Genomic DNA, 16,538 nt, shown 5'->3' with positions numbered 1-16,538 from the left:
ATCTAGCTCGTGAGGGGTGGCTGAGCAGCGGAGGCAGAAACAACAGTCTATCCTCTTTTTAGTCCCCCTTCTTTATAGGACGGGTGTGTCATATTTGCAGTGCTGATCGTTTGGCCAAACTGAAGAATTTGTCTGGAAAACAAAAGAAAATAATTATCGCCGACTTAGAAATGATGATCTAAAACAAAATCAAAGTCCAGTTGGGACCCTGGGAATATTAACATCCACATCATGTACAGGGGTCATGGGCCTCCCCGATTTAGCTTCATCCTACTGATTTTCCCAAGATTCCAGAATAGGATGAGCAGCTCAGTCTCCGTGTTTAAAGAATGATGAGTTGACTGATTGAGCAACACTGATGAAGATTAGCATAAACTACAACCTCTGCAATGGCAAGCTAAGTTTTAGTAACTTTTTTAAAAATAAGCTCAGATTCACATGTGGTTTAATGTGATTAGCAGTCACAGCTCCATAACATATACTTACCAAGCCTTGCATCTGCTTTATCATTTGAAAAGGTTCAGAATAGACTCGAGTCCAGTGGTGCAATCTAACTGACATTTACTTGAGTGAACTACTGAAAAACATACTACTTGTGCTTTGAGTATTTCCATACTCTAATGCTTACTCCTTCTAGTCTACAATATTCCAGATGCAGAACTGTATGTACTCTATTTATTTTAAATTATTTACCATTTATTGTGAAGATGTATTAAAACTAATTTAGATAAAACTACCCAGCTTTATATAAGTACTTACAATCATCTCCACCTGTTACATTAAAGTGATACACACATTAATGAACGTATGACAACGATGCAGTATTACAGTGATTTTGCATGAACAATTTAGGTTTTTTCAGTATATTTGTTGCTTAAACCTTTGTCCAACACTACTAAATCTCTGTTGCTCGGTAGAACAGTCCCCGTTCTTTCTCAGTGCAGTTCACTTGAGCTGATGTAAGGGGCCATTCAATCAGTGCCCTTTTCAACTCATTTTATATACAGAGGAATTTTTTCATCACTCAAATTTAGCTGGATGGTGAACACATTTTTCTGCCGTGAAACAATCTCAGAACACATTTATTTTAAAGTTACATAAACTTTAAAATATGGACGAGTTTCATGTAAATCCATCCAGTGGTTGTCAAGATATTTGAGTCGGGATTAAAAAAGGTGGAGTGACTGTCTGGGTCACTGATCGTGGGAAACCCTGAAACACTTTTAATTTTTTCCACTGATTTAATTCCCGCTATTGACAGGATACAGCATGTGAACATGTAATCCCTTTACAACCCTTCCACATCTTCCTCCCTTTAGCGTTCATTACTCTTGCTGACAGCATATTAATGAAGTGTAAACTTAAAACCTGGCCCCACCCTGGCTTGTTAACATCCACCACAGTGATTTTCCTCCACTTTATGCTTGAAGGAAGAGGCTTCTTCTTTTTCACTACAACCCTCCTCCTCCTCTGCCTCCTCCTCATTCCCTCTGCCAGCTTGACCCTCCAAAACACTTGAATCGGTGTCAGATCAGCATTTCTGCCTCTGCAGGAGAGCCAGTGTGATTTTTCATTACTCAAATAAAGACTGTCAAACGACTGTGAATATCTCAACGGAGGCTGATCCTTATAAATACCCAGGCGTCTGCCGTCCATTTGTTCACATGTGTGATCTCATATATCACACTTGTCCCTCCTGGGCAGTTATAATCTCCCACAGGCTTTTAGTAGAAATCCTGCTGATAGTGTTATTTGAAATGCCCTGTGATTATTCATTATAGAGTTTACACATGTGTGGGAAGCTCTTTAAAGAGGAAGATACCCAGAATAACACTGAGGACAAAAATAACTCCTTTCAAGGGAAAAATCTGATATATTCTCTCACTTGCTGCGACTGTTGTGCGCCTACGTCGCGCAAGAATCTGGTGTATTACCATCTTAAGGCAGTGGGATATAATGAGATGGCTTGTGGGATGAGACGCTCGGTATGAAAGGATAAACACAAAACACCAGCGTATTTTCACACAGTTCACAGACTGAAAACTATAATCTTCCAAATCCTGTCAAAATCACAGGGATATATGTTTCACAAGTAAATACGCACACTTTTACATTACTTTCCTCCTCTCACTGCTATGTGATTAAACCCAAATATGTATTTGAATGAAAAAAGAGCATTTTGAGATGTTTTGGCAGGCTAATAAAATCCCCCCCCCCCCCCCCCCTTTCCTAGAAAGAAAGTAGTAGTAATATTTGTGGACATAACTCTTTTGCCTCGAGACAGGTTTACAGTCTCGTGTTGGCAGGATAGATTCCTGAAATAAACTTTCCAGACCCAGAGAGCGAAAACAACTCCCTTTCTTTTGTGAGGAAGACGAGGCTCGGCCCGATATTCATCAGTGGGGATAACCTCTGACCTGAGAATCATATGACGCTGAGTGCTGGAGATCCCACTGCAGCCAGACAGTCTGTCTGAGACGCCATCCCTCTCTGTTCCTGACACTTCCTCTCCCTTGCTCCCACTTTTTTCCTTATGACTCTTTTTGTCTTAGGTAATATATGAATTTTGTTAAACTGAACCTTAAGTTGCACTTAAAAAAGAGAAAACTGCAACACCATCACCATGGCAAAAAACCACAACGATATTGGATTGGTTCAAATAAATAAGCCACCTTGACAGACAACCTCACTGGTTGCTGAACTCTGCATTTGAGACCTCAAAACCTCATTCTGGCCATCACCATTTTGGCTTCTTGGAGTCAGAAGTGACCATATTTGGCAGGTCACATTGCTGTCAGATAAAAACACGAGTGAAAAGTCTGGAAAGTATGGATGTATCAGTGTCTCTGTGAAGTCTCAAGCTGAGCCTTTCTTGGGTTTTTAACACCAGATATGATTTTTCTGTATAATCCTTCTTTCTAACTCTAATAATAACTTTATAACTCTGACTTTGTTTTATTTAATATGACATAGAAGTGCTCATTGATTAAGTTCCCAGAACAGTTTTAGTGAGGGACCCGAGGGCTTATTTATTAAACAAATAAAAGTAAACAATAAATATAAAACAAATAAAATACATTATAGTTAGTAGTAAAAGTCTTTTATAAAAGTCTATTTTTGAAAATGCAGCTGTTTCTATGTGTTTGGGCCTTTCGTCCACACGTAAACGGCGTAAATCACTGAAAACGGGGATTTTTTAAAAAAATCCATTTTTGCGTTTACGTGTGGACGAGAAATACAGAGTTCTTCACGCAATGTCAAAGGTATGTGCCTTTTTTCACGTCACGCTGTGCACCACGTTATTGTTTACATGAGATGAATTGCAGAATGGCAGATAGAGACAAAATACTGTTAATCTGACTATCTTCAGGTTTTACACGCTTACATATACACACGCAGTTACTGTCCCTCTATTTAGAAAGGCAGAGGCGTCACGGTGTGTTTATTTTACGTGTAGTTGTTTTTTCCTGTGTAATAATATTCAACATTGCTAATACATTTTTCCAAAAATGCCTCTCTGTGCAAAATGTGTTCAAAAACATAAACAACTGAGGGATACTGTTTGTCCATGATTTGAACCGGGGGAACAAATTGTGGCAGGATCAGCCTGATATTATTTGTATCCCACTGTAACTTTACTGTATAATAAGGTAACATCTCCAATGTCAGGAGTAGTTAGTCATTATAAGAAGTGTTTGTGAACTAAAAATCAAGAGTGTGGGATACTGTTTGTCCGTGATTTGGAGAGCCCAGCATATGCTCCCAACAGGGAAAACCAATCCTGCAGAGGAGACCTACCTCGGCACTTGTGCAGGTGAAGCCAAAGGGAAGATATGCTTTACCATATTTTCTAGTCTTTGGCTTGGAAGGAAATTGGTTTGGAAACATATTTGGCGATGCTTCATCTCCTGCTTTGCGTTTGTGTGGGAGCCCTGACAAAAACCTGTCCATTATGCTAGCAGTGTCCAAACTTTCTTCTTTTTCTCTTTTCATCCCCCCCCTGCAATGGCCCCACACTTTGGGAACCTCTGTGCTAAAGTATGCGTTTTTGCAACCAGAGGAGTCGCCCGCTGTTGGCCACTACAAAGAATGTTCTCTTTTTATGCTCTCTATGTACTTGAATTTAGTAAAGGTGAGTCACAGCAGGGAACTGTTGGTTGCAGCTACCTGTGTGGGTAATCCGATGAATCACAGAGGTGATGAAATCTAAGTCAATCAAATGCTTGAAAATTATTTTCAATTCTGCTAACTTGTCATTTTGACACCAGAGTCTTTGGGGATCAACTCACTTTTGAAGGCAGCTCCATGTGGCCACTAAAGAAGCTTACCTAACAGGGTAGGCCTATGCACCTGAATAATAGAGTAGCTTCTTTTTCTTAAGCGCACACATTGATGATGTCGACGCCCTTATAGTTGTACTCTTCCCCCACAAAACCATTCACTGCACTGTTGTCTTCCTCTTGCCCATCACTGACACGTCTGACAATTGACGAATCTTCAGAGTATTTGTGGAATGACCCAGAGTTGTGCTGAAAGTCTGGGGGGGGACGAGGTAAACAGGAGTGGAGATAGCATGATCCCTCATCGAGTTCCTATTCTGCACATCACCTAATCAGACAGATCTCTGCTCAGTCTGCGAGACTGTGCATGCCAGGTCAGCAATAATCCACGGGATGGTCGAAGAGTTTGGTGGTATTTCCAATAGCTTCTTTTTTAGTAGCAGTGGCTGGGTGGTGTTAAGTGCATTTGAGTAATTAAACAAAGTGATACTCAATATGCAGGCATCCCTATCTAGATTGCAGTTTGCTCCCTGCAGCATTTTAGATGATTGCATTATTCACTCAGATTTGGTCCAGGTGGGCCGAGATGAGTCTCTCCTGTACCTTCATCATATGTTACGTAAGAGAAATTGGTTGATAGTTGTTACAGACTTTTTCTGGAATGGGAACTAGGGAAGATGTTTTCCATAACACTTGTATTTTCTCCTGTTTGAGACTCAGGATCTGTTAAAGATATTGCTCAGCTCATTTATTCTCTCCAGGCTGCCCACTGCTCGTCTGTCACCTTAAATCCAGCATAGGATGGAGAACAGTTGATAACAGTCATTCAAAGGAATAATAAATCAATTTAAATAATCCCTATTGATTTTCATACTGGCTTCATAGTATAGTGGTTAACATGCTCATCTAGCGTGCAAGAGATCCTCACTTAAAGCCTGGGAGAAGATATAAATCTATGGGAGGGTGGCATCAGGAAGGGCATCTACTGTAAAAATCTGCCAAATCGAGTATCTGGATCGATCTGCTAAGTAGACAAAAGGAGCTTATCAGCTGAAGCTGAATTATGGGAGGAATGTACTTCTGTGTAATACCAATTTGTATCAGAAGATGGTACATCGAGTGAACTCGGTAAATCGTTAGGATTAAATTCTTATTTCCAGACAGCCTGCATTAAGGCAGAGCTTCTTGAGGAAATTGAGGTAGCTGTTAATAAAAAAAAACATTAAATAAACAAATAAGAATAAAAATGTACATGTACAAGACCACACGTAAAAACAACATTTCAAGACTCCCACAAATGAAGCACAGCTCCCTGGTGGTGCAAATGTACCTGAAGCACCTGAAGAACAGGAACGTTTTTTTTAAGTTTGTACAGAAAAAGTACTCTTAGGACTCAGCAAGAAGTCTGCAGACTCGTCATCTGTCCATCTACACTCATTGCAAAACAGTGGCACAACAGCGCTCAGTAATTATCCACATATGACTGATCATCTGCTGACTAATTTGGGTTTGGAAAGTGTTCGTGAGAAATTACACTTGGTTGTCTGGAACATATGAGCAGAAATAAGAAATATATCAGTCTGCATGTCAAACACATTTCTATTACATTAATAAAGGACATAATTACAGAACAACATGTTAATGATTTGTAATTCTTAACACAATCTTTGAAAAAGTTAAGACCAATGTGACGCTTGTTTACACTGTAACCTGGCATTTAACTGAGGGACTAATTGAAAGTTGATGTTAAAATGATTGAGAGCGTAATAATTATGAGAAGGTAAGACTAGAATCCTAAATAGTATTTTAGAAAAACTATGTTTTTGGTAGCTTTATAAATATTAAATCCCAGCTTGTCTCAACCAAAGACACACAGCAAAACTAAAAATAACAAAAGGGATCCGAACTCTGTTTTTCTCCGCAGACAGAATGAAAATCATTTAATTATTAAACTGTAAAGGCACAGCTCCACTGCGCCTTTGAACCATTCTTCACACTAATGTTTTCATACAGTATGTTTAGACAAAATTTGCCAAATATAATGAAAATGTGATTATTCTGCAAATTATATTTTTAAATTAAGGGTGATAAATGTATGTATATATCATATACCATAAATATACCATATATGTGTATATATGGTATATTTATGCTTATATCCTTACTCTCATTCCCCTTTATTGTACCTGTAACATGCAACTTCTGTCGGTGCTGTGCTACTGGAAACCCACCCCAGGGATTAATAAAGTTTCATCTAATTTAATCTAATCTAATCTAATCTGAATGCAAAAGGTGGCATGGTGGTTAGTACTGTTGGCTCATAGCAAGAAGGTCCTGAGTTCAATTCCACCATCAGGCTGGGCTCTTTCTGTGTGGAGTTTATATGTTCTCCCCATGTTTGTGTGAGTACTCCAGCTTCCTCCCACAGTTCAAAGACATGCAGTTAGTGGGGTTAGGTTTATTGGAAACACTCCAGCTCCCCCCGCAACCCTGAAAAAGATAAGCGGAAGCAAATGGATGGATAGAAATACAAAAGTTCAAGTAATGTGTTATCAGAGACAGTACAAAAAATGGACATTAACCTTTGGCTCCTAAGGTGTCACGCCAGTTTGTCTTTAATTTATATTTCTCGATTATTGTTATTTATGGTTTTAGTTCTCTGGATGCTATATTTGTTGTTCTAGCTTCTAGTTGCAGTCACTGTCTTTCCTGTGTTCCACGTCTAATATCCAGTCAGTCTTGTTTCAGTGTCAAGCCCGTGTCGCTGCATACGTCATGCTTTATGTTGACAGTCGGTGTCCTGTATTAATGTTTTCAGTTTTGCTTCCCCTTGATCTCGTCGTGTTTGATTACTTCGAGCTGTGCTCTCCTCCTGTGTCTCATTCCCTCGTTATCCCTCTGTGTACTTAAGTCCTGTGTCTTGTCTTGGTTGTTGTTGTGTCCTGCGCATTTGCTGCGTAAGCGCCGTGTTCTATACCCACGTCATGTTATGGCTCGTCTAGTCATTCGTAGTTTGGCGCAAGATTCTTAGTTCAAGTTCATCTTTTGTTTGTTTCCTTTTCAGTGTTCATGTACCTAGTATTAGCATGTATTTTCCAGCAATAAAACTGCCGCCTTTAGTTAATAATTCTGTCTCTGAGTCCGGCGTTTGGGTCTTAACCAAGCCTGACACAAAGCACAACCATGACGTAAGGTTTTGAAACTGGATGTGATAAGCAAGTACTAGCATGTGATTGAAGTCATTAACGAGTTAGCATATCCTAAAAATCCTTCTTTTTGCAAATTAATGACGATATTTTGCAAAAGGAATTTCAGGTTTTACTCAAAATGACCACAAAACAGGAAATGAGCCCAGGAAAATGTTTAGAACTCCATTTCCCCCACAGACTTCTCTTTGCAACAGAGGAGTCACCCCCTGCTGACCATTAGAAAGAATGCAGATCTCTGTGTTGCTTCATTTTTCAGACCAGGAAGAAACACTCACATGTTAAACAGTCTCCGAATGTAATATGTAATGTGTGTCTATTCATAGTCTATACAAATGAAGTCCTTTTACTGTTATTATTATTATTATGTGGTCCCTCCATATCACCAACTGATCATGTTTGATAAAAAGAGGCAAGAATTTTCTCCTAATCATTTTTAAGCTACATTGTTATTATTTAAGAATAGCCTGTTTTGTTCCCTTAATATCTGGAACAAAGCTTTCCTTTAGCAAAGAAAAATTATATTCTTCTGGCTAGTAAGTTTTACACTGTCTTTACTTTCTTTTACATATAACTGACATGGATACAAACATTTTTTTTAAAGAGCTATAAAAGCAACTACCACAGCAGAACCCTCCACCCCCACCCTTTTTACTCCCCTGCTATAAGCGCTGTCTCCTCTGCAGCAAACTCCTGAGATACCAGCATGCAGACAAGACGCTGTGCTCTCACCGCTCCAAACAATTACCATTAGGTAGGCCATGACAGAGCTTTTCCTCACTGTGCAACAGAATGAAACAGCTGCTGACAAGTCCAGCTCTCCTGAGTCCCGCTCCAGTCTGCCGCGATGCTCCGTCTGCGACTCTGCTTTTGTCGGATACGGTGCTCTCAAGATGAGGGCTCGATAAACAAAATAGCTAATGTGCTTCCTTCTACATTTGATTTAATTTTACTGTAGTCTAGGAAATTGTTTCCATCTCGCAGCAGCATACTTTTAGCTAATTGTAGCTGCTTATCAGTGTGATCGTAGCTTTTAAAGTTAACAAGATTTAATGGATGCCACAGCTAACACGTGGTAACTGTAGAGAAACCAGAGATAAATTTTATGGCATGGAGCCACTAAACATGCAATTACCTTATAAAAGAAGCATGCCCCGTTTACATGCTTTTAAGAAAACGAAAAAACAGATAATGTGGAGATTTTCTGCAAGATGAAAGCTTGGATTTGGTGTTTATGCTCTAATTAGTGTTGAAGCATTGGGCACAGAGCCTATGTAATTAACCTGGGCAATTACAGTCGCTGTAATTTCATGTTTTTGTCCGCAGACTCTTACCTCATTTTTATTGCTCTGGTGTTTACAGTAAATTAAATATATGTCCTAATGATGTATGGTAGCAAAACATGACACAATGTTTTGATAACAAGGGGGCTTGCAGGTGGGTTGCAAGTGGCTCCCCCTCCCTGACTTACAGGAAGAGGAGGCCTGGCACCATGCATACATTTCTGTTCACTCCATAATTTGGCATCAGTAACGTTTGAGGCATTTCACTCAAATGAGTCATGGTTAGAGCAGAGCCCCGTGCCAAAAAGGTGTTGGGTTTGAGCGCTGCGGTGTTCAGAATGAGGCACACAGCATGAGGTGACATGTTTTGCTGGTATAGAAGATATGGGAATACTCCCATAATGAGAGCTTTGTGAGATAATGGTATGCACGAGCCCACCTCCTGCTATGTTTCCTCACTCAGCTCCAGAGGCGCAAACGGCATCAGGAACAATGCCGAAACATGTCATGTAGACAAGCTTGGGTTGACGGGGTTGGTAGGCAATATAATCTGTTTTCTACGTGGCACACGATTTGTGACGGGCTGATTGCAATGAATAAAACTCTCAAGTAGTGCTGACGGCGTGGAAACTCTTTGTCCCTACTTGCATGTGTTAAAGGAAAACTTCACAGGTTTCCAGATCTGTCTTAATACTGTACTTACCTGCTTAGTATATCAACATTTAACACATCCTGTCCAAACTGGCAATTAAAAGATCAACTTATTTATGGCATAATTTTATGAAGTCTTTTCAAAAGTAAACTTTTTGATCAGCTTACTATGAGGAAACATTGGAACCTTAAAAAAGAGGATGCACTGTGGAGCAGTCCTGTGCATTGTTAACCACATTTTAACTGGCTTTGAGAGGCAAAGTAAAATCCTCACAGTAATCGTCAAATGGACAGATTTTCAGAGGGTCAACACTAATATGCATCGAGCCGATCACTCAGTTCCAACAAGAAAAGAGACAGGGGTTCAAAGGCAAGAAGAAGTATCAAAAAACTACCTTCTATTTTGCACCAAGAGAGTAGGAGATGCAAGCAGATCTCAGAAAGAAGCTTGTCTTCCCAGAAGAGATAGAAACAACCACATCTTGTGCTCTGAGAGGACATAAATTAAAGGAAACCAAGAATCAAGATCTAGCCAGAGGATGGCAAACAGCCTTATTTCCTATAGAAGTTGAAAGCGTCTCGGGGCCCAAATGACTGAACAAAGCCTTTGTGGAGCCATGGCAACAGAGAAGTTGGTGAGAGCTCTCAGGTAAAATCCTCCTGCAGGTGAAGGCTAACCTTGGCCTTGCTGCCTCTACTAAAGCGTGCAGGTTAAGGGGCTGAAGATGCTGAACATGAGGAGAGGTTACCGATATAATTTGCTATGCTGTTTAAGTGGGAATTCAAGAAGCAAGCTTAATTTTTTAAGCCCTGGAGGTTGCTGCTTGGCAGCTGCTTTACAGATTTTTACTAAAAAACGATACCACTACAGTAAATTAATGGGCTAGACGCTTACGCAGTGAGTTGAAACTTGCTAGAAAGCTCATATTACTGTAAACATTCGTCATCAGCATGAGCAAACTCTTCAAGGTTACTCTCTGATACATTTCTGCTGGAGTAACATGGATTAGAGCATTTTGTACCAAGGATCTGATAAAACTTTCAAGTCTTGTGGTATTTGTTACAGCAAAACAAACTTGTTTTCGCACATATAGTTTAGAACACACTGCTGGAGCCTTTTTGCTTGGCACTGATGGTAAGCTCATACTGTTCACGGTTGCTCAGCCAATATAATGCTGCTGCACAGAGCAGAGCAGAGTGAGGAGCAGTATGGCTAACAGCTGTGTGCTCCTGTCCAGGGACAACTGCCTGTGACGGCATTTCCTTGGATACTTGCTCACATACTGTGTCTTTATTTCCAGCGGTCAAGCTCCCATGCAGCTCCCACCATGGATAAATGCAGCTTTGTGAAGAGTTTTTTCCCCCCTCGGAGCAGCTGTCTGCAGCCCCTCGAGTATTTGTCTGTGCAGCAAACCAAGCAAGTGCACGAAGGCTGTCAGGGTGGCAAGAAATGAACGTTCAAGTTGAGAGACAGTTTTCATTATAGCGTACAGTCAACTGTAGAGATCATGCTGAGGGGAAAAAAACTGTAAAGAAGACCCTGTATAAAACAAATTAAAACTAGACACACCTGTGTACTGATTGTGTTTGACATGTGTACATAATGCATACCTCACCGAAATCTGGCTTTGCATACTTCACACACATCAAACTGTTTCACAATTCCTGATAGTTGCATGACTCACCGATGCTCATGGGACCTTCCCAAAGTTAGTTTGTAATCGCTCTATATGTTGTAAATTTTCCAAGATTATGAAGCCAACAACACAAACACTGAGATCTGGCACTGCTTCAGCCTTTTACAGACAGAATTTTTGTGGAAAATATTTGTTTTCATAGCAAAAGACAAAGAGCAGATGGTAGGCACAAGCATACACAGGTACAGAAAAACTCTGCGTTGGCACAGAGGTTAACCTATGTTAGATGTATTGCAACTGACATGTAAATCACATTTAGTCTTAGATGGTGGTGGTGTGAGTTAAACTGAAAACAAACTGGGGTACCAATGATAGATATCAAGATAGACTTCAGAATTTACCTGACTCCAGAAATTCAAGAAAATGCCACCATAAAGTATAAATAAAAAAAGAAAAGACTGTCATTAATGTGTTTTCAGCTGACTTTATAAACCTTTTTAATACAATTTATGGACAAAAGTAGTTGGTGACTTACAACATTACACCTACAGGAGCTTGTCAGCCTTGGAAACCATGCCATGAAGCTCCTTGCACAGTTTTTGTGCTGATGTTAATGCCAGAGGAGTTTTGGAGCTCTACAGTTACTAAGTCAGCAGAGCATTGGTGACTTTTATGCACTGTGCCCCTCAGCACTCGGGGACTCAGTGTCTGTAACTTTATGTGGTTTTACATTGTGGCTGAGTCGCTTCCACCTTTGCAGTAACATGACTTACAGTTGATTGTGGAATATATAAATAGGGATGAAAATGACAGAGTGGTGGTGTCCTATCCAAACAGTGTCACGTTCAAATTCAGTGAGCTCCTCAGAATTACCCATTCTCTCACAGGTATTTGTAAAGGCAGAGGATCTGAAAACACCTGAACTCAAAGCTTAAGAAATGTGTCCCAAAGTCCACATATTGTCCATATATTTAAGAGTATTAAAGACTTTAATACCTTAATACTCAATTTTTAGTAACTTCTCGTGGAAACAATGCAGAATTCTAAAAAGTTCAGAAGATACTTAAATTACAAAAATTGATTTATACACACGATGAAGGTACAACTCAGTCTCAGAAAAGTTTGAAATGATGATAAAAAAGGAATCTCTGTGCTTGTGTTCATGAACAAGAAATGTCAGAGACTTAATGCAAGTTAATGTGGGCTTGGGAGAGTTTAAGTCTGTCTTAAAGGAACGAGAGAACAGCTCTTTTACTCAGTGTGATTGTTTTTAATGTACTCTTAATTTGATCTGTTATTGTATATTTTACACATGTTTGTATGGGATATTGTATTTGTTTTAAATGTTATATACCTATGTGGTATGTGACTTTTGTTGCTATGATGCCAGGTCTCTCTTGGAAATGAGATTTTTAATCTCAATGAGATTTTTTCACCTGGATAAATAAAGGATTAATAAAATGTATTTTAGCAAGAATGATATTTTACACCAGTAGTGTCAAACATAAGGCCCGAGGGCGAGTATTGGCCTGGCAAAGACACCAATCTGGCCCACTTAATGTCTTTGGAAAATGTGAACGAGGTCAAAAATTTTGAACTTTTAACTGTATTTTTACACTGTTACAGCCTTTCCTACTGATAAAGACCTTCCCCACATCTGTTCATGCTACAACAAAGTAATTTATTAAAAGATAAGTAATTAAATGACAGAAAGTTACAGCTTTTTCACCACCTACTATAGAAACGTCTGTTTTTTTTGCAAAAAGGACATTTCTGTCAATTAGCATAGATTTGTGGTGACGGAAAATTTTTATTCACTACAGCAGCATTTCTTTGTCATGTCGAAAAACTGAGACGCACTGTTGAAATTACACTCCCCCCCCCCCCCCTCATATTGAGATATATCAGAGAATAAATGTGCAACTCTTTTATACTAACTTTGTAATTTCTCAAGTGGCCCACGATGCTGAATGAGTTTGACATCCCCGTTTCAGACAAAGTAGGGCATGTTACCCTGGCAACCACTGTATTTTAACTGAAGCCATGTTATTTTTTTTAAACCTAACCATTATCGGGTGTAATGTTATTGAAAATACACCTACATACATTTTTCTGTGACTCATTACTGCACCATATTCAACAATCAGAGTAGTGAGTGAATTCAGTAGTGACTGTTATGTTGTTCCTTATTGAAGTTACAAAGATTCTTCGGTTATCTGATGGGCGTATCATCGAACCATCAAATGTGCATTTGCTACTCGCTACAATCAGCTGATTGGAGAAAGAAAATCATGGAGTGATTTAAAACTCTATGGAGTAACTTTTATTTGATTGTTTGTTTTACAGTGAACCTTAAATTGAATCTATATTAAACTTTACACTCTGGTTCTCGCACTTCTTATTCTTAAGTCTGACTTGTTTCATGTTTCTAATTAAAATTTAATTAACAATCAAAGTTTTGGTTGCTCTCCCTGATCATAGTTCAATTGGAGTTCTTCCTTCCCACCATTGCCAAGTGCTCTTCACAGGGAATTATCTGATTGTTTTTCCTCCAACATTGTGGTCTTTTCCTATTAAAATGAAGCGCCTCAAGGTGACTGTTGTCTTAAACTCAGCTGAATTTAATTCACTGCAAAATGATTTGAAATAATTGCATATTTGATACCGATCTTGGTCTGGTTAATTGAGCAAATTGTTTTATATGTTGCGCACTAGGGAAGAATGTCTCGACTTATACAGAAAATCATCTTCACTGATTTACTTTTTGAAATCTCTGGATCACTGCTTCAGCTGAGAAAAGAAAAGCCATGTGCAAATCTGTACTCTCTTTGAACCGAGCTCTCAGGTTCACAATCTGAGCAATCCGTGCCAGCGGGTTTGCAAACATCAAGGACTTCCCTGGCAGCTTCAGGATGAAAGCTTGGTTTTGGTGTAAAAAGCCCAATAAATATGTAATCTTTTAAGCAGTAAACATAAAATACAAAGCCTTCTAAGTTTTTCCCCTGGTTTTCTCTGTTCCTTTTCTTCAGTGACTTATTATTTCACTTATTTGGAAAAGAGCAGCGTACACTGTACGTCTCCAGTATTTTTTCCTTTGTTTACTCTCCTTTTCCCCTCCATCATTACTTTAACCTGTGTTTAATCACTTTCACCTGTGTTCAGTTGGCCCGTGTGCATATAGCCTCTCGTTATCTCGCTACGGCTTTCTGGGCCAGGCACGGGCACCTTATGAGTTACAGGGAGACACAGGCAGCATCTGACAAAATTACATTGTGTAATGAGAATGCTTTAGGTTGTCACAAAACCCCACGACACACTTGGACTTGCTTCTCTTGGGGATCACTGAACCTGGCTCTTCAAATGCTCCATAACTTGTTCTTTGAGGAAATACATTTTTGCAAGTTTGTGCTCACTAGTTACAAACCTGTGGGCATGGATTACAAAACTGTGGTTACCAATTAAGAATCTGAAAGTCTTAGAATGATTTACATTGCCCCCCCCCCCCCCAGCTGAACCTAGGCAATCTCCACAGATTTCTCAGTATCTCCTTTCAGTGTCCAAGAAAGTAACATCACTCCCTCTTCCAATAAAGTGAGAAACTCAGTTATAGAAAATCTTAGGCTACAGAGAAATGTGGCCTTAGCAGCTGAAATGCAGCAGATGAAGGTTTGAAGCCAGACAGGGGGAGTGTGCCACTAATAAGACCTTGACTATTACCTGGAGTGACAGCCAGAGAATGGGAGGAGAAGGGCTGGCTCCACACTGCTCAGTCAGCCAGAAAGCCCCCAAACGGCAGGGCTAACGCAGGTCAAGTGATTTGGCGCCTCCGGTGTATTAAAGCTATTTACAAGGGACTAAAGGCTTTACGTTGCCTCACCCATTTGGTCTGTGCTGTTATACGACCTGGCACCGGACTGCCGTGTTTCTCTGACCCTCTCAATCAATACGAAGGGGCAATAAAGAACGCTGCCTTTAGGGGGGTGTTTGCCTTTTTTGTTTTGTTGCAGAGGAAACAGGTTTTTATGGCCGGCTCCTGATTCCCGGTGTGAAGGCGAGCACACGGAGAGACGTGAGATTACACAAGATCATCGGCACTCTGTCATAAACACCGAGGCAGACGCACAAAAACATGCATCCAGGTATGCACTTATTCATGTTTATAAGCAAAGTTACCACTCTTAGGTTTTGCAGTCTACTCAATTTTATGGTAACATTTATTTAAACCCAATTATTTGGAGTTCACAAGACCTCTGTGAATGGTGCAGTGAAGGTGGTGTTTATACAAATCATGAACTCCAAAAAACAAATCCCTGCTTTGATATAAATGTGCCTTCCGGTTGCAGACAAGTAGATTAAACATTTAAAATTGCTTTTCAATCATTTTAGTTTTGGGGACTTTAGATCAAAACCATACTGAACACTGAACTTTATCGCTTTAATAACTAATGCTTGTCTCCAGTTGTTTAATAATAAAAAATAATCAGGCCACATACAGAAAGTGATGCACTACTTTTTCATTAAAATCACTAAAACACATTCATCATTGGTATTTTGTTGTTATTATTTAATTAGACCTACTGAGTGACTGTGGGCACAAGTTAGCAGTTTTTTTCTAAAATGTCATATGTTTACATCTTACAATTTTAATGCTGATGTCCATTAAAATGTACTGTACAAAAAAACAGTGCCATTCCTCTTCATTTATGAAGATTTTACACATTTTTTACTTCTAGTGATCTTTAACTAATGAAACAAGTTAAATTATATTAAATCAGAGTTTGATATCAGACTTATTATTTTATACACTCACCAGTCACTTTATTATCAACTGCTCAATGTTTGTTCGCAAATATCTAATCAACCAATCACACAGCGATATGACAGCTGGGTGGCATCGACTTCCTCCCCCAACCCGCCACGATTCTATTTTTCCTGCAACATTCTGACGGGAGGGTCAGAATTTCGAACAAACAACATGAAAACATGGATCCATCCTGAGCTGTGTCAACGGTTCAGGCTGACACAAACCAGGTGGTGGTGGTTTGTTTGTATCCACAGCCTACATGATTTCTGACGGCTATTTAGGCCAGGAAAACCCATCATATCACAAAGCTCTGAGGTTTTTCAGCACCTTACTGAATTTGACACCTACCCAAATTGCTGATATCGTACCATTCCCCATTATTGTGTTCTGTTATCCCTACTAATGAGAAGTACCAACATAGCTGTGAAAAACACTTTGTGCCCATTAAATTGTTTTACAGAGCACTTACTCACTAACTGTTCATACCATTCGAGGCTCAAGCCTAAATCTCAGGAGGTACAAGTATAAGCACATTTACTCAAGTACTGAACTTCAATTCAATTCAGTTTTATTTATACAGGACCAAATTACAACAACAGTCATCTCATGGCACTTTATATTGTAAGGTAGATCCTACAATAATACATACAGAGAAAACACAACTATGAGCAAACACT

The 16,538-nt window shown here is 39.5% G+C and overlaps 1 protein-coding gene across 3 annotated transcripts in view; it reads left to right on the top strand.

Moving 5' to 3' along the window:
* The window catches only part of olfml3a (olfactomedin-like 3a), a 39,203-nt gene that overhangs the window by 6,032 nt on the left and 16,633 nt on the right, over positions 1 to 16,538 (top strand). The window contains exon 3 of one of the 3 annotated variants that reach the window (XM_082519541.1): positions 15,065 to 15,196. The exons of 1 other annotated variant lie outside the window; for it this stretch is intronic. In XM_082519541.1, the coding sequence (XP_082375667.1) occupies positions 15,187 to 15,196 (10 nt within the window). In that variant the 5' untranslated portion in view covers positions 15,065 to 15,186. Of the gene's footprint in view, positions 1 to 14,784; positions 15,197 to 16,538 lie in introns of those variants that run through there. One more of the 3 variants, XM_082519542.1, reaches the window with a different exon arrangement.

The sequence above is a fragment of the Aulonocara stuartgranti genome, assembly GCF_965226115.1.
Source record: "Aulonocara stuartgranti genome assembly, chromosome: 20".
Classification (NCBI taxonomy): Eukaryota; Metazoa; Chordata; class Actinopteri; order Cichliformes; family Cichlidae; genus Aulonocara; species Aulonocara stuartgranti.
This window is presented reverse-complemented; position numbering and strand designations above follow the sequence as displayed.